This window comes from Hemicordylus capensis, chromosome 16 (assembly GCF_027244095.1).
Source record: "Hemicordylus capensis ecotype Gifberg chromosome 16, rHemCap1.1.pri, whole genome shotgun sequence".
Classification (NCBI taxonomy): domain Eukaryota; kingdom Metazoa; phylum Chordata; class Lepidosauria; order Squamata; family Cordylidae; genus Hemicordylus; species Hemicordylus capensis.
In genome coordinates, this window is record NC_069672.1 from 13113296 (window position 1) to 13132087 (window position 18792).

Consider the following 18792-nt stretch of genomic DNA (forward strand, 5'->3'; position numbering starts at 1 on the left):
GGCATAACAAACGGCCTTCTACTGAGTCAGGCCATTGGTCCAGCTCTGACTGGCAGTGGTGTTCCGGCCAGGTCTCAGGAAATAAAGGTCTTTCCCATCACCCACAGCCTGACCCTTTAACCAGAGATTGATCCTGAAGCCTTCTGCATGCAAGACAAAAGGCTATTTAGCTTGGAGCTACTTAGCACTAAACTGACCAATGTTCCTTCTAATGGGGATTCCCAGATGTTGTTGACTACAACTCCCAGAATCCCCATGCAAAAGCCATGGAGTTGTAGTCAACAACATCTGGGAATCCCTGTTAGAGGGAACACTGAAACTGACAAGGCAAAAGGCGTGCCACAGAAGGAAACAACAAGAACAAATATTTATATACCACTTTTCAACAAAAACTTCCAAAGCGGTTTACAGAGAGAAATAATACTAAATAAATAAGATGTCTCCCTGTCCCCAAAGGTCTCACAATCTAAAAAGAAACATAAGAGAGACACCAGCAACAGTCACTGGAGGTCCCGTGCTGGGGGTGGAGAGGGCCAGTTACTCTCCCCCTGCTAAAAAAAGAGAATCACCACATTAAAAAGTTGCCTCTTTGCCCAGTTAGCAGGAGTTACGCAGGTATCCTGAATGTCAATACTGCACAATGCGACCGGGTCATCTAGATCTCTTGGGGGATCCACTCCTGGGCAAGAACCCCCCGACACAGCTGGGAGAACAGCAAGAGGCCCCCTCAGATCCTTGAGCAGCCAGACATCTGGCCCTGGTTCCCCGTCTCCAGGCCTGTCCGTCCCACAGCCGCCAAGTTCAGCGCAAAAGAGCCTCTTGGGAGCACGGCATCCGGCCCAGATGATCATCCTTCATGCATCGGCTACAAATCACCGGCACCCGTTCAGGGCTACGTTGCGCTCTCCGCTTTGGTGGGCCATTACATCAAGGGCTGACATGTTCTGTCGTCTCAGTGAGGCAGCCTCATCAGAACGTGGCGGGGCCGAGTTCAGACAGGGCTGGGTAACGTGAGGGGGGCCGCGGTGGGGGGGGAGGATTTAATGATAGCAGTGTAATTTAAGACAATCGGTTACTGCAAATGAGTGGGGGGGGGCAGACCTGCACCCACTCAATGTAGTAAATGGTCCTCCCCTCCCCATAATTAGAGGCCTCTGCTGAGAGGGGAGGGAGTTAAGTCACCCAGCGTCAGAGGAACATCGGGAGCGGCCTTACACTGAGTCAGACCCTTGGTCCATCGAGCTCATTATTGTCTACACTGCCCGGCAGCATCTCTCCAAGGTTTCAGGCAGGGGTCTTTTCCAGCCCTATGTGGAAATACTGCCAGTGACTGAACCTGGGGCCTTCTGCATGCAAAGCAGATGCTCTTCCAGTGAGCTATGGCCCCATCCCCTAAGGAGAATATCTTACAGTGCTCACAGCCACTGTTCCCTGTAACAGCGATTCCCAGATGTTGTTAACTATAACTCCCAGAATCCTCAGTTGCAATGGCCTTTGACTGGGGATGCTGGGAGTTGCAGTCAACATCTGGGAACCCCTGTTAAGAGGGAACACTGCTCACACGTAGTCTCCCATCCAAATGCAAACCAAGGCAGACCCTGCTTAGCAAAGTGGACAACTCAAGCTCGCGACCACAAGGCCAGATCTCTCTTGGCACCACTCAAAAGCTGATCTTCAGCCCCATTCAAGCACCAAAGTACAACCACTTTTCTAAAGCGAAAACTTGCCAAATGTTTGGGTTGGTTTTTTTAAAAAAGAAAATAAAGTATCATACTTCAGGTGTTGTCCAAGTTTAAACAGACAGAGGTAGCTTTTCAGTCAGAGCCACATAAATGAGAGCGAACGCCCAGGGATGGGAGAGGTGAGTACGGTATGTCAGCCAGAAATCAGGCCAGGAGAAAAACGATGAACTTCCATAGGTGCCATTAGAAAGGGACCCCCAGCCTGGCCTACAAATACTGCTGCATGGCTATGCTACCATTTAACCTTATTAAAGAGAAACCAGGGTGTAGCCTTAGAGTGAGAAGTCACAAGGGCAGCTTGGCTGGGCTTATAAAAACAAAACCTGAAAGCAAATGACACCTCGCGCAGGGTCCTCAAGAGCCTCTCTGACCGGAGCCTTCCCCGAGTCAAGAATGCTCGAAACCTCTTCAGGGCTAATGAAAGCACAAGCAGGCCCTGTGGAAAGGGTCTTGCCCAGAGCTCCCATACGGAAATAAAGACGCCCTCGGCCCCTTTCCGTGGTCTTTAAACCACAGTTTAAGGAGCAGGTTTCTGGGGCCAAACCTCAAAGGGTTTTGCTTTTTAAAAAAAGGAAAAGTGGGTCCTCCAAGGAGGGGAAGTGGATTGCAGAGAACATCCCAGAGCCTTTCTAGAACTTTTCCCCCAAAGTTCCATGCTGGAACAGATACCGAACTGGTAAAGGAGGAAGCAGCATTCCTGCACTGCGGTGGTTCCTAAAACCTCATTTTGCTCCAAGGGTCTTTAGGTGCCATCTGGCCAGCTACTGGCCATCTAATCCAGGACTGCTCAACCTTCCCCGCCCCAGCTGTTTTTGGACTACAACTCCCATCAATCCTCAGCTACAGTGGCCAATAGCCAGGGATGATGGGCCAACATCTGCAGGAGGGCTGGAGTTGAGCAGCCCTGATCTGGTCCAAGGTGTTGGGCTAGACGGACTAGAAAAGGACCCTGGAAGGCCTGTTCTGATAGTCTCTGGATCCTATCAGAGACCAGACTGTTTTGTGCAAAGAACGGGGCCTTTTCAGCGGTGGGCCATCCACGTGGAATTCCCTTCCTAAGGAGGCCTGCTGGGATCAACCCATCCAAGCGTTTAGGTAGCCAGTTGAACCTCTCTCATCCAGAAGACGGTTGGGACCTTCTACTGATTATCTACTGATTGCTTTAAAAGGTCTTTTGGGCTGTCCTCTTATATTAGTTACCCAGCGGGGTTTGAGGGGGCAGATGGGAGAAAAATTTTCAACGAAGCAGCTGCTCCCATCCCCAGCATTTCACCGCGGGCAAAAATCGCCGAAAGTGAGGGTCTCGCTCCTTAGGCACACCCTTTAGTGGAGCTCTGTCCCACGTCAGCAGGCTGTGCCTGGATTTCACAGACTGCATTGCTGGAAGCTAATCTGGAAGCTCCTTCTCAGGCAAGAACGTGCAAGAAAATGTCGATCCTGATGAAATGTCCACCCTGCCTTTCTTCTAAGAACTCAGTGCGGCACAGACCCCTAGAGATGGAAGAGAGGCAACAGCATTGCAAGACGTTCAACTTTCAGTGTGCTCTCAGGCTTTGATGGCCCTGAACGTCAGGAATGCTGCGGACACATTTGCAAAAGGGTTCTAAAAGCTTTGCCAAGTTTTTTCGAACCCCCAAACTACTGGGAAGTTGCATCAGTGCTGTTAGAGGAATGGAAATGACAATGGGCAAGAACACTGTTCCCTCTCAGGCGTGCGCATGCGCTCACACATAATCTGATGTCCGCTCAGTTAATTTTAGCTCCCGCTCAGGTTGAATCAGGAAGGCCCCACTCTGAATATACCTGCACACACACTGCCTTGACACTGCCACCCAGAACAAACCTCTTTCTGCACACAGATGAAAAAGAGTGGGCAGGGATATCCTCCAAAGAGTACACCGTAGAGAGTAGAATACAACCATTAAGCAGTATACAACCATTTGCTCATTGTTACCCTAATCCTTTCCTCTGGGCAAAAATGACTGCAATTTTACCCGATTTGTTTGGTGGTGATGTCACCCACAGGAAGCTGTGAATGCAAACAATGCGATTGCCTCTTTTCTATCTCTAGCTGGGTAGAACATTGCCCCCCCCAAAAAAAATCCCTGTGAGCATCCATCTCCGGAAATGGTAAGGGAAAGGGTTCCATCGAGTCGATTTTGACTCCCGGTGCCCACAGAGCCCTGTGGTTTTTCTTTGGTAGAATAGAGGAGGGGTTTGCCATTGCCTCCTCCCACCCAGTATGAGATGATGCCTTTCAGCACCTTCCTATAGCACCGCGGCCCGATATAGTAGCAGTGGGGATTCGAACTGGCAACCTCCTGCTTGTTAGTCAATCATTTCCCACGGCGCCACTTCCAGAGATGGTACCAATGGCCAAAACGTGTGAGCCTGGTTCACGGACTAACAAGATCAACAGTCTCCCTGCTTGGCCGTGAGCAAGTGGAAGGGAGAGGCCTCCACACCCCCTCAGCCTTGCCCTGGAAGAAGGGCCCGCCGAGTGGAAAAGGCCTTGAGTCACCAGCAAGGTCAGCATCCACAAAGCTCCCGGTCAGTAAAACCAGGACCTCTGAGTCAGCCAAAAGGAAGGCCGGCAATCCGGGAGAAGCTGACAGCTCAACTTGATCATCCCCCTGCCCACCCCCATCCCTCACTTATCGCCTTGCAGGCAGCATGACAAAACCTTCCTAATCGCCAGGCCGCACAGCCAATACCTTTCTTCTCTGGTCGATGGCGGGCAGAGCAGCCCTGGGAGGATAAGACCTGAAGGCAAGCGACTCAAGGATTTGGGTCAAGGCTCTCCAGCCTTGCCATCGGTGTCTAATCAGTGAGCCAGGAGGGCGAGAGAGAGAGAGAGAGAGGGAGGGAGGGAGGGAGGGAAAGGGAGGGAGAAGAGGAGAGGCTCGGCATTAAATGGGGTCATTTTGACCCACTGAGAGGATGCTTTGGTTTTTCCGTCTGAGGTGCTGAGACAAGCTTTTGCAAACCTGCATCGACAGAACCCCCGTGGACCTAGAGCGCTTCTCCTCCTGTGGACCCCTTCCATTCCGCTCCAGGGTCAAGCTGCAGAAACGGGACTTTGCAACTCAGCTAGGCTGGTGGGATTAAAGGCAACCAGAGTTCCATTTTCGTCCAGCTCCAAGTGATCCCTTTCCAGCTGTTCTGCCCATGGACTTTTACCTATGCTGTCGTAAAAGCCCGGGCGTAAACTTTTAAAACAAACACACACACACACAGAGTATCAGACTTCACTGCAGTGGAGGGACACAGAGCGAGGGGCTGAAACACTGAGTTCACTGGAGTGACCAGATTTGAAGAGAGAGGGATTTGCAGAGAGGAAAGGTGCCGAGCAGATGTCTGGGGAGACAGTTCCAGGCACGAGGGGGAGTGATCTTCAAGGGAAAAGGAGACCCCTCCACGTCACCTTAAGTGGCGCAGTGGGGAAATGCTTGACTAAAAAGCAGAAGGTTGCCGGTTCGAATCTCCGCTGGTACTATAGCAGTGATATAGGAAGATGCTGAAAGGCATCATCTCATACCGCACGGGAGGAGGCAAGGGTCAACCCTTCCTGTATTCCTCTAAAGACAACCACAGGGCTCTGTGGGCGCCGGGAATCGAAACCGACTCGACGGCACACTTTCCCTTTACTGCTTTCACCCGCCGATTTGCAGAGGGCCCGCTTCGCTCCTGGATTCATCCCCGCAGCTGCTGTCTATCTTCATTGGCTTGCCCGACACGGCTGCGACCAGAGCCTATAAATCTTCCCTCCCGGCATCCATCAAGCACCTGCGTTATCGATCACCCCCTGGCCACAGCGCAACGTGGCTGTTAATACAAAGGCTTGCTGGCGGCAGCACGAGGGGCCCACAGAACACAGCCCTCGGCGGAGCACCCCAGCAGCGTCTGAGCCATCTTCCAGGGAATCCGGGGGCTTCCTGGGGAAATCATCAAGGCTCTCTTAACGAGTAGGCTGGCAATGACAGACAAGCCTCCTTGAAAGACGGCCGGGCCGGGCCTTCCACAGGCAGCTGCCTGACACCCAATCAAACCCTTGGTCCGTCTAGCTCAATAGTGTCTACACCAGGGGTGGGAAAACTTGGCCCTGCAGCTGCTGTTGGAACTACGGCTCCCATCATCCCCAGCCACAGCGGCCCACAGTCGGGAATGATGAGCATTGCAGTCCGACGTCTGCAGGAGGGCCAAAGCTGCGCAGCCCTGCTCTTAAACCAACCCACTCCCCACCCGACAGTGCCCAGGTGCACTCTAGGGAGAAGGCATGACTCTCAGAACCAGCAGGTCTGCAGCATAGCTATATCCTCCTGTGAAGGAGACAGGGAAGAAACTGGGAAAGGACAAAACTGGGGGGAGAGAGGGCATGTATTAATTTTTTTAAAGGAGGTCTGTGGAATTTAAACTGGGTCCCAAGTTGCAATCTGGGGCTCAAAGAGAACCCTGGGTCTGAAAAACGACTCTCTCCGACCCGTCCCGGAACCCTCTGCAACCCGCAGACGTTTCTCAGCAGCAATGTAGAAAGGAGCCAAGTATGAGCAGGAAGTGTGGCAGAACTTCAGCGTCCCCCGTTTTCTACTGCAGCCTGTGAGACACATCTGCCACAGACATTTCCTCCAGACCTCGCAGATTGTCTTATTTAATTATTTTCTAAAGGCCTTTCAAGTTAAACAGCGGAACAGGTCTATTCATCACTCGCTCCTCGGCTGTTGTCTGAAAACCAAACAGGTGTGTCCCCAAACAAAGTGCATTCGTGCCTCTGGGATGGGTTCTTGTCACCAGACCCTGGCCTTCACAGGGCTGGCTCTTTGGCGTGCAGGAGGCGGACCGGGTAGCCCAGGAGTTTCCTTGTTTGCATTGGCCACACCTACAGGAAGAACGTCCTGGTTGACAGGGGAGGCCAAGGCAAAGATGACCCTGTTTTCTATGCCTTCCTCCGGGAACACTGAATGCTACCTAGAGAGTTAGGCTGAAGTCTTGAAGATCAGACATCGGTCAGAGGTCTCTTCCGAGTTAGGCGGACAGCAGGAAGGTTCTCCTAATCCTCATCTGGGTAGAAAGAGCACCCAGCCAAGGTAGGGGAGCCCGGCATGCTCTCCATCAGCAGTCGGTCGTGAAAACCCATCAGCAGCCACGAAAACCCATCAGCGATCAGGAAAACCCAAACAAGAAGATAGGGGAGAGTGATCACCTGGGAGGCAGGAGCTGGGTAGGATGGACGTGCCCTATCTAGATTCTCTCCCCAGCATTTCACCAAGGGTGAACTAAGAGCTGTCCTACCCAGCTCCCATTTTCCACACAATCACTCTCCTCTCCTCTTATTCGATTTTACAAGGTCAATCAAGAGTGTGCCTGGCTATCCTACCCTGATGAAGATCATGAAAACACGCCTAATGACTAGCCAAAGGTAACGTAGTGAGCTTCATAAATGAACAGGGCTTTGAACACAAGACTCCCATCTTAGAGTAGCTGGTTCCTATGGCATAGGTTGGCCTTTGGTGTGATGGGTGGGTAAAAGGCCCAGTCTAGAATCACTTCCCTTTTTGTTCCCAGCAACTTTATGGCCTAGAGCAGACTTGACACTTAACCGTGATTAGCACCAGCCATGGTTAGTTTGCTTCAAACCCACCAAGCGAAGCTACAGCGAGCTCAGCAAGTGGCACCCTGCCTCGAAAGGGCACGATGGCCACCTTGCCAGCAGGGAGGCACAGCAACTGTCTTAAGAACCCATCAAATCACCCCAAAGATCAGCTTAACCATGGTTAATGCAAACCATGGTTTGCAGACTCACTTCACTTAATGGCTTGTGGCCAGCCCTGAACCATGGCTGAGGTTTTCAGGCATTAAGGTTTAGCCATGGTTAAGAAAAAAAAACCACGGCCAAGCGTTATGCCTTGCCTTTCGAGATGCTCTGCCCTACTGAGATAACCCAGTGTAAGGGCTTCAAGATCTTGCAAGAGCAGGTGGGAGAGATACCTGCGCCACCGACAGCGTCCTGCCTCCTACTGTGTCACCACCACAGCCCCAACTGCGCTGATCCCACAGAAAGCACAAACGTTGAGTCCTTCTTCCCTTCGGTTTGCTCACATGACCGATTATTCCGCGCGAGGGAGCTTAGCTCTAGCTAGAACAGCAACCTGCCCAATCCCCTTTGGAGTCAAAAGGAAAGCGAAGCACCCTCAGCCCGCCCAAGCTGCTCAGCAACCTGAAGCATTAGGCCTCGGGAGTATCCACACCACTAAATCCTGACTGCTTGAAAGAAGAATAAAAGGGGTGGGGGGGGGGACACTTAAAAGGGAATCCCATGAATAACTTCATTTACTGAGCCATTTTGAAGCGTTTTTACAGCGCGTCCAAGGGAAGGGTGCATTTTTACAAAGGGAACGTCATGGCAGGGAGTAGCTTCCTTTAAAAGGGGGGGGGGAGAGGGAGAGACGCACTAAGCAAGCCTGCTAAAACACCAGCCCTGTGCTCACTTCAAAGCGCTGAAGAGAAAGGATTACCAGCGAGGCCTCCAAAGATTGCAATCTTTCCCCTTTCGGGGAAGGGAAGCGAAGGGGGGGGGCGAGAGTACCACCGTGTCAGGTTTTGGCGCCGAATACAGCAGGACCTGTTTGTACCTAATTAAACATTCTTTCATCAAGGACAACAGAGACAGCGACTCCAAGGTGACCAGACTGCACACAGACGGGGAGGGGAAAAACCGAAGAAGAGCGGCACCTTTGCAGGCTGGGAAAGGAAGATCAAAGCGAGGAGGATGGAAGGCAGGCAGGTAGAATCAAGTCAGGTTGTTCCCAGGCGTGGGGGTGGGGAGACACCACCACAGGCACACAAAAAAGAGCATGCAGGGTTTGGGGTGACCGCGCTGTGATGCAGGCCGGCTTGGGGGGAAAGGGCCACGGAGGCCTGCATCCCGCCCTCTTTTCCTGAAATCCCATCTGCGTGTGTAGAACCGCCAACTCCCGAGATCCTGCGACACCGTCCCAATGCGCTGATGCACTCCAAACCAGTGTCCCCTCGAAGGCGTGCGTGTGCACGCACACGCACACATTTTTGGATGTCCGCTCCGTTCATTTTAGATCCCACTCAGGCCGAATCAGGGAGGCCCCCCTGTGAATGCAGGTGCACACACACTGCCTTGATCCTGCCGCCCAGAACAAAACTCATTCCACACACAGAATAAAATTTTTTTTTAGAGAGAACACTGCTCCAGACGAGCCATGAAACAGGACTCGGGGTGGGGCCGGTCGGATGAGGGCAGGCTCGATTCCGAGGCTGGTCAACAGGACGAGAAGCAGATTTAGCCCCCACCCCAATGACGTCTCCTGTGCAAGGCACTCTATGGTCTCTCCTGTAAGTGAACAGACACTGTTCACTCCCAAGGGGGAAGGATTGTTCACTGGGAACGCCACCCAAGTAGGGAGAGGTGCGCCCTCCATCTTTGAAACTGGGTGGTCTGATATTCACGAAAAGAAAGCCTGTGCAGCGCGAGTCACAGTGCTCCCCACCCCACCCCCACCACAACGCTTCCCAATATGCCAGCCCTCTTTCCACACACATGCCTACAAGGCCATCCATCATGACGACTGGCCCTCCCCAACAGCAAACATAACAGCCGACACTCAACCTTTTGGTCCCCTTCTCACAGTTTTTTGGCTGGCTGCTTCACAACCTTGTAACCCGCCACGGGTCTGTCGGCTTTTCAGGAGAGCAAGGAGGGGGCCAGTTCACACAAACAAATTGGCAGGGTGGATCTTTGCAGAGTCTGCTGAAGTGGCTGGATGCCCAGCAAACCCACAGCCTTGGAAAAGTAGCCAAAGAGACATCCCACTGATATTCTGATATGTATTTCCTGCAATGTAATGACATTGGGAAGGTCACAGGAACGTAGGAAGCTGCCTTATACCGAGCCAGACCCTGGGTTCAGCGAGCTCAGGATTGTCTACCCAGGCTGGCAGCGGCTTCTCCAAGGTTTCGGGCAGGAGTCTTCCCCAGCCCTACCCGGATGCTGCCAGAGATTGAAACTGGGACCACAAAGATGCACTACTGCCACTGAGCTACAACCCACATGCCGAACTCTGCACGCATCCACATGATTCACAACCTGCCCGCTGGGATGTACCAATTGATACTTCCACCCCTGTCTAGGTTCGACTTTTCAAAGAGAGCTGCCACGTCCCTCCCCAAATTTGGACTGTCCAAAGGCAAAAGGAGAGGGGGAAACACAAAGAATGAAAGCAAGGGAGCAAGGTCGCACAGTTGACCCCTAAGGAGGACCTTCCACAACTCTCCAACAGGGTCCATCCTGGCATTTTAAAACAGGCAGTCATATAAACTCTATGTCCACCACAACAGGGAGGGTCCCCCAAAACTGGTACCTGCAAGAGGTCTCGCGGAAAGAGATGTTCAGATCCCAGTGCGCGTGTATCCTGTTGAGGAGGGAGGAGAGGAGAAAAAGAGAAAAAGAGAGAGCTTTCAGTCACAAGTGCCAGAACTGCAATGCGTCACAGCTGAAGAGAAGCACAGCCTCTTGGTCACCTGGGCAGGGACCACCTTTCTGATCACTTAACCAAGGTCAGGAGATTGAGGGCACCCTAGAAGCCGTGCACTCTCCTTGACCTCTTCAACGTTAAAGGTGGTGTGCCGTGCGACATTTGCTGAGGTTTGCACTAACCATGTTTATCTGTAAAAGTAAAACCAGGGTCTGCAAACTCTGGTTCAAAATATGCTTCAGAACTACATAGGCTCCTAGGAAGCTGCCTTATACTGAGTCAGACCTTTCGTCCATCTAGCTCAGCACCGTCCTCACTGACTGGCAGCAGCTCTCCAGGGTTTTAGGTGGGAGTCTTTCCAGCCCTACCTTGAGATGCTGCCAAGGATTGAAACTGGAACCTTATACAGAGAAAGCAGATACTCTATCACTGAGCTATAACTCCATCCCCTATCCATGGTTAGCACTGCCACGGGGGGGAGGGGAGAGATAAACCATGGTTGAGGCTGGAGGAAGAAAAGGAGGGAGGGAGAGATGTGGGGTGAAAGATTTTCCAGAAATTTTCCCCAGACTTCATTTTTCAGTGTAAAATTTTCCATGTCTTACATTTCTACTTGGCTGCTTGAAAAACCTTTGAGATACCTCCACTGTATTAACTTACTGGCGGTGTGTCTTTTTTAACTGTATAAATTGGCCAAACAGCATGCCAAATCAGATCACAATCTGTTTAGGGCACCAGGAAAATTTGTATAGTGTTTTGTGGGTTTTTTTTGAGGAAAAATTAAAGCAAATGTTATGCAAATTTGCATGGGAAATCCCCCCCCCCCGGGGAGGGGGATGCAGAAAATGTTTCAGTTCAAAAATCTCCAGCCACCCCACATTTCTGGAAGGAAGGAAGGAAGGAAGGAACTTCCCGTGGAGAGATCAGGAATATATCTGCACCGGGCCAAACTGAGTTTGCGTAGCACTTTAAAGGAGCAACCTGCATTGGCTAGCAAGGTCTTAAAAGGAGAAGGGAGTCTGGGGACAGTGAGAGATTGCGTCTCCGAGTAACAGAAGGCGCTTCCAGGAAGCCCGAGCAGCGGAGGCCTGGCCTGCATTAGGGAAGCCCAAACGCCTGCCTTGCGCCGCTCGGCTCCCCCCTCCTCCTCCCGGCTGTAAATAAATCATTAGCCCTTTCGCCACCTCTGAAATTAATTCTGCATGTTCCACCTGCAAGCTGGAGAGACAAGACTCCAGACAAGAGACAGCCTAAATTTAGACGCTGACAGGCGGTGGTGGTGGAGGAGGAGGTCCCCCATCACCCTCCACCCCGCCAGTGTCCGCGGCGGCCAGCACCACCGCTCGGCTGCTCTCCTCCGGGGGCATCGATTTTCTCAGCCTTCTGCAAAGCGAGTCCTCAAGGGCTGCCTCTAGCAACGCACGGCCGTGTCGGAGTCAGGATCAAGCCCATGGACTAGAACCGCCTGGCCCGGCTTGCTTGGCTGCCTCAGCAAACCCTCCTGGGAAATCTAGGAGCTCTGCATCAGAAACCCACCCGCACCTTTTTTGGGGAGCAGGGCTGCTGGTTTAGACTGCCAGTTGGCTTGTCTGGTTCTGCATCTCCCTCTCCACCCGCGGGTTCTCGTGGAAATCCTGCCGGTTGGCCTGGCCCGGAGAGCAGCCGCCTCTGCCTCCAACGGACTACCCACAATTCCAGCTTGGGCTTGGGCATCGTTCTGCAAGGACGATCAGATCCACTTGGGACTTGGCCCAAGTCCTGCCTGCGTGCCCCAAGCTCCAAGGGCAGCCTCGATCCCCTTCTGTCCAGATTCGAATGCCTGGCCAGAAGCACCTCCCTAGACTCACACAGGGTAGCACCACCCTTTGAGACACTCTTTTTGCTTTCTCCAAGCTTGGGAACCGCCGTTCTTCCCCAGATGAAAACATCCCTTCCTATCACTACTGCTGGTGGGAGGCCACGGCGGAAAGAGGTGGGGGGGGGGGACTGTGGGAGGCAGTGTTCCCTCTAAGGCGTGTGCAAGGTTTTTGATGCCTGCTCAGTTCATTTTAGGTCCTGCTCAGGTTGAACCAGGAGAGCCCCACTCTGAATGCAGGTGCGCACACAATGCCTTGGTACTTCTGCCCAGAACAAAACTCATTCTGCACACAGGTGGGGGGGAAATGAGAGAGAGCACTGGGTGGAGGTCTTGCAGGATACAACTGCAGCCTCCGGGACCTCTCAGGAGGGAGAAAGGGGAGGTCCGGATCTCTGCAGGGTTGGGCTGGGCAAAGGCATCCAAGGAAATGTATGGGGCAAGGCAACACTGCCATGGGTTCGAAGTGAGAATTCGAAAGCATTGCTCTTAGCACCGCGGTACCCTCTTCTGGCCACTAGAGGCATGAGGGGTTATGTTAATAGGTCTCTCTTGGTCAGTTAAAGAGTCAGAACTGTCCAGTTGTTGTTGAAGGCTAGTGCTTGTTTGGGTATGTGTTTCAATGGCTCTCGCTCAGTATGTGATGTTTTAATTTCTTAATAAACCTTTGTTTTTTGAACTCAACCTGCTGGCTCCGGATAAATCTCTTGGGCTAAACCTCTTTACCACCAAAGCATACTCTGCTGTGTGGAGACTCCTTGCACCACTGAACCCCATGTTGGCCCAAAGTTCTCATGACAGAACAGTTTAGTTTAGATCCAAAGAAAAGAGCTCAAAGGGACAAGCTGCGGAGAAAAGATTCAGCCTCTCGCTCACCTGAACGCTCCTTTAAATCACCCCTGTCCAATTGCACACAAAAATGGGGCAAAGTCAGGTTGAAAGATTCAGGTATGCTTTCATCCTGTGAACCCAGGAAATGCTTGCAGAATCCAGAAGTGGCACGGGAACAGACAGGAGCAGAGCAGGGAGTCAAATCCTGGGAGCTGCACTCACCAGGTGCTTGATTGCACAGATAAAGTCAGTTACGAGAGAGGGCAAGGTTCTACAGGAGCAGAAAAGGGCCTCAACCAATCAGACCAGGGAGGGGTGGAGCCAGGCAGAGGACTAGAAGAGTTCCTTGGCCCCAAGAAAGTCAACAGCCTTCCACTGAGAGCCTCCAGGAGCAGTAAAACCTGAGCTCCTGGTCGGCTGGCGCACCGAATCACTCGGGGGCTAATGACCCTCACACTAAGGCAGCAGCACAGACTGTGATAGGAAACAAAAAAAATGCACATATGCAGTTGTTTTCTACTGAGTTAGACTGTTCTGCTGAATCTACTGGTCCATCTTGCTCAGTACTGTCTATACTGACTGGCAGCGGCTTCTCCAAGGTTTCAGACAGGTGTCTTTCCCAGCCCTACCTAGAGATGTTGCCAGGGTGTGAACCTGGGACCCATCTGCATGCAAAGCAGATGCTCTTCCACTGAGCTACAGCCCCATTCCCTAAGGGGAATATCTTACAGCGCTCACATGTAGTCTCCCATCCAAATGCAAACCAGGGAAGACCCTGCTTAGCAAAGGGGACAATCCACACTCACTACTGCAAGGCTGGCTCTCCACACACCGGCTGGCACCAGTGCACGGCACTCCCGGATGCCACACCAAAGCAGCTGACCCCATAAAGTTGAATATGGCTGAACATCTAGCCTCGCTAGGCTAGCATCGCAGAGCATTTTTAGCCAAAGGGAGGGGAAGCGATACACGGCCAGGGAAGAACCGACATCTGTACCTTGGCAACTGCTGCTATCTGTGGAGCTGGATAATTAAACACCCATATTTAAACAAATGAATAGGTAAGAAATGAAATTAAATCCCAATTATCTTCTCTCTCTCTTCCCTTTCCCCCGCCCGTTCTTGGGTCGCTTAAATGAAGCTCCCGCGCCGTGTTTCTCTAGTTTCTATGGTGTTATCTCCAATTAGATTTCTGGGGCTAATGTGCGTTTCGGTTTAGCGGGTTATTCATTCAATTGAAATCAAATTGCTAATAATTTGCCAGCTATCAAGCTGCACGAGCCGCGTCTTTGGGCGGGATGAAGGGGGCAAGATGGCTCCTTATAAATTACTAATAATTAAAAAGAGGGGGGGGAGGGAGCCAGGCGAATGGCAAGAACGCGGCTGCCCATGTTCTCCCCTCTCTGTCCCAGCCGCTCCGTCCCTTCCCTCCAATGTGCAATCAGTTACGAAGAAGGTTTAAGAACAAGGCTCCCTCTGTGCTCGGAGCTGCCTTCGGAGAGGAGAGAACCAGCCGTATGCGGAAAGGTGGGCTGTCAATGCCGCTAAACATGAAGAGAGAGACAGAGAGGGAGAGGGAGTCCGAAATCTAACCGGGAATGCTTGAGAGGGCTCCAGGAATCTTTAAGAACTTGCTGAAGAGAGAGGCAACCCACGGAGCTGCGCCTTCACCATCCACCTCAGCCTCTTCACACATTCCTTTTGATGCGGGTCAGTATTAAGAAACGAAGACGCTCACGTTGGACTCTGGAGGTCAACGGCTCTTCTTTGGATCTCAGCCCCAAAATTTAGGTGCCAGACAATGGACACTAACTAGATAAAGTTGCCGGACTTAAGAGACAGACGCTGTGAAGGGGGCGGATAAGTGGGCTTATCGCTAGCCCTTTCGGCTTGCCCAAGGCCACCTGCTGCGTTCGAGGCGAGACTTGAACCCAGGGCTTCATGAGGCACAGCTCAACCTCTTAGCCGCTCTGCCAAACCAGCTCTCCCTCGAAAAACAACCCTCAGTCTCTGGATGGGTCCCATGAAGAACCCTCAGAACAGAAACAGGACTGCCTGGGGCAAAACGAGATTGCAGCGCTACATGGGATGGAGCGGGGGGGGGGGGACGACAGAGGTGTGCAGTACCTGCCAGGTAGGACACTTCTGTCGCTGCTGCTGCTGCTGCCAACAAGGAAGAAAGAAGGGGAGGAGAGCTGGACTTGTGGGAGCGAGCATGAACCGTCCCCCTTGCTAAGCATCATCCACCTTGGTTTGCATTTGGATGGAAGAATATATGTGAGCGCTGTGAGATCCCCTTAGGAGATGAGGCTGTAGCTCTGTGGTAAGCATCTTACTCTGCATGCCGAAGGTCCCAGATTCAATTCCTGGCCTCTCCAGGTAGGGCTGGGAGAGACTCCTGCCTGAAACCGTGGAGAGCTGCTGCCAGTCAGTGCACGCAACCCTGAGCTAGATGGGCCAAGGGTCCGTTTACGGCAGCTTCCTATGTTCCTAAAGACAGACACATCTGCCACCCTGGTAATGGAGGGAACTCCACCGACAGAAGACCAAGCCCAGAATAGTAGCCTTGTTAATGCCAGGTGCTGGAAAGGTGCGTAGCATTAGCGACTATGCTACACTGTGCACACTCCCAGCTTCCCAAATTTTCTTTTAGGAAGGGATTTCACACACACACACACACACACACACACACACACCCCTCCCCGCCACCGGTTCCGCAGCACAATAAAAGTAGCCATTTCCTCTCCCTATCAAATCTAAGTCCTCATTAGACCGGCTGCCGCTTCCTGGCACTCTGGATCAAATCCAGCGCTCGTTTCCCAGACAGATCTTAAATGCATTTTATTTATTAGGGCGACAGTCATTATTATGAAGCGGTGGCGGCGGTGGCGGCAGGCATCTGTGCTGGAGGAGGAAAGATCAGGACGAGACAGAACCGAGCCAGGTGGCGCGGGGCAGGCAATGCTGGCGCTGAAGGCAGCCCCCCGTAAATGGCACTGGGGGACCTGCCCCACGACCCCTGGACGAGGGAAAGAGCCCTGCCGAAAGCCTTGGAGATGCCGGTTATGCCCCTTGCTCTGGCAGCAACCCTTTGCTGAACCCTCTTTCCTGCATGCACAAAAGGCACGTTTTCCATAGGCTGGCGTCGATGCACTGCAACTCCGTGGGCCCTGCAAAACACTGGGCCGGCTTTTCGCACTCTGCAGAAGACGTTTCATCCACCGGACACCCCCAGTTACTGGAGCAAAAGTCAGGCAAGGTCTGCCATCTTGAACCCAAGAATAAGTGGGGCTGGCCTTGCGAGGGAACACTGGCACACAGGAAGCTGCCTTGTACCGAGTCAGACCCTTGGTCCATCTAGGTCACTATTCTCTATCCAAACTTCCCCAGCAGTGCCGAGAGATTCTACCAGTGGCCTTCTACTTTCAGAGCAGATGCTCCATCGCTCAGCGGCAGACCCAACAGGCATAGGCCTCCTCGGCAAGAACCTTCCACCAATTAGTTCCAACCGAATGGAAGATCCTCACAAAGTGAGTTGAACATGAGTTTAAAACATACTAAAGAGAAGATGCGACGCTTTCAGAAAACATGGGTGCTACGTATCTCACGGGTGTCTCCTCCCCTCTGGCCCCACATTGCAACCTCTGCTCCGTCAAAAAAGCCTTCTACTGATCGGCACCTGGCGCGCCTCGTGGATCAGGGCCGCTGTCCTGTCCTCTGGACCACGCTGGCTTCTCGGTCAACGGAAGACAAAGCCCAGGAGGGATGGGCCGGTGGCAGCGGCGGCAGCGGCAGCAGCAGCACACGTACCCCCGGACAGCAATGGGGGGAAAGCTGTGGGAGGTGAGCAAACCTGCGCCGAGGTCTCAAGGAAGGTCCTCCCCACGTAATGGGCGAGGGGCAGCTGAGGCCTGAACTCCAATCAATTAGCGAGTCAAAGAGCAGGGGCTCCGAGGATGTCAGAAATCGCTTTCCACTTAAGCGCGCAGAGATGCTCTGACAGACTGACAGCCGCGAAGCATTAGAGCCTCCGCGGAGCCTGGCAATTTTGCTATTAGGAGATGGAAGCCTCGTCAGAGGAGCGCAATGACCCGGTTTGCTGGAGGCGAAGTGGAAAGGAAACCGGGGGGGGGGCGCCATAATGTGGGGCGGGGGGCGCATTCCTTCTGCTGAACCGCAGAGCTAACTTGGAACATCAGTCAAAACAGGGCGGTGAGAGGAGGGGGGTTCTAAAACGGAGATCTAGCCCTTCCTTGGCCCGATCCATCCATCTTTCCACACCTCTCGCGGATGCGTCCCCAGCCTCAATGCAACTGTGCAGCTTCCTGTGACACTCGGTGCAGCCCCCAGGAGGTTAGCGGGGCTCTTGTAAAACATCAGGCTGGGCCGACAGCCGGCTCTGCTCCTCCTCCTCAGGATTGTATTTGCTCAAATACAAATTTGCCAGGTTGGCCCAGGGACTTGTGTATTGTGAGCCAAGGCGAAAGGGCTGTTCTCGTGAGCATTAACAGGGTAGGAGAAGGTGTCCTACTCAGGTTCAGGAGGTTCTGTGTGCAATCCCATTGCGTGGTTGTGTGCGAGTTAGAAGCTAGATTGCTGACTAGCCCTGCTAAGTGAGCAAAGAGGCACCTTTTAAAAGTGGTGCTTTTATTTAGCAGGAGGAGAGCAACTGGCCCTATCCATCCCCAGCACAGCATCCCTCCAGTGGCTGTTGCTGGTGTCTCTCTTTTAAAAATAAATAAATTGTGAGCCCTTTGGGGACAGGGAGCCATTTTTATTTCTTTATTTATATTTCTCTATGTAAACCGCTTTGGGAACTTTTATTGAAAAGCAGTATATAAATATTAGTATTAGTAAGAGGGGAGTATGATTGTGTGGGAGACAGCTGCAGGCTCCAACAGTGGCAGCCCACCCAGCACTTTTACCTAGGTAAGAGGAAACTCTTTTACTGGAAGGGGGGCCCACACTGGCTAATTTGTCCCAGGCCGTGCACCCTGCCAAGGCTAAGGAACATAGGAAGCTGCCTTATACTGAGTCAGACCATTGGTCCATCTAGCTCAGTATTGTCCACCCAGACTGGCAGCGGCTTCTCCAAGGTTGCAGGCAGGAATCTCTCTCAGCCCTATCTTGGAGATGCTGCCAGGGAGGGGACTTGGAGCCTTCTGCTCTTCCCAGAGTGGCTCCATCCCCTAATGAGGGGAATCTCTTGCAGTGCTCACACTTCTAGTCTCCCATTCATATGCAACCAGGGCAGACCCTGCTTAGCTAAGGGGACAAGTCACGCTGGCTACCACCAGACCAGCTCTCCTCTCCACAATGCTAACGGCATCACAGCAGCTCAACCAATGGCTAGGAGGCACGCTTGGACAGGAAGTCTCCAGGCCACCAACAGCCCGCTTACAGCCTCATTTATGCCTTTTGTAAATGAATAAATTACTTCATCCCTCTATGCCAAAGACGTCACCAACTCCTCTATATTCCCATCACAGACACTACAGCCTGCAATTTAAAGAAAGACGTAAACACCAAGGAAAGGGGGCATCTAAAACACTAAGCAAGATTTTTTTTAAAAAAGAAAGCATACCAGGATCTATAAATCTGAATCGCCAATTTTTTGTTGCAATATAATATACTAAAACCATACATATGATTCTCAGTCATTCTCCCAACCAACCTGTAAGCCAGGTCAGCATCTCCTTGTTATAGGGCAATTCTTGTTTCAGTGTTCAAGAGCAGATGGATCAGGCCCGCCACAGGAGGGCCTGATCCCTTACCCCACTGCCACTAGGGTGGTTTGCCAAGAGGAAATAAGGTTCCCTTAGCACCAACCAATGCTTTTGCGTGTGCCTTTCCCTTTCTGCAC

The 18792-nt window shown here is 52.3% G+C and overlaps 1 protein-coding gene across 10 annotated transcripts in view; it reads right to left on the minus strand.

The window, feature by feature from the left end:
* SAMD11 (sterile alpha motif domain containing 11) overlaps positions 1-18792 on the minus strand; it is a 250070-nt gene that overhangs the window by 69296 nt on the left and 161982 nt on the right. For 9 of the 10 annotated variants that reach the window (XM_053280812.1, XM_053280813.1, XM_053280814.1 and 6 more), the window contains one exon: positions 10130-10180. The exons of the other annotated variant lie outside the window; for it this stretch is intronic. In XM_053280812.1, coding sequence (XP_053136787.1) covers positions 10130-10180 — 51 coding nt within the window. The remainder of the gene's footprint in view (positions 1-10129; positions 10181-18792) is intronic. 10 annotated transcript variants of the gene reach the window in all.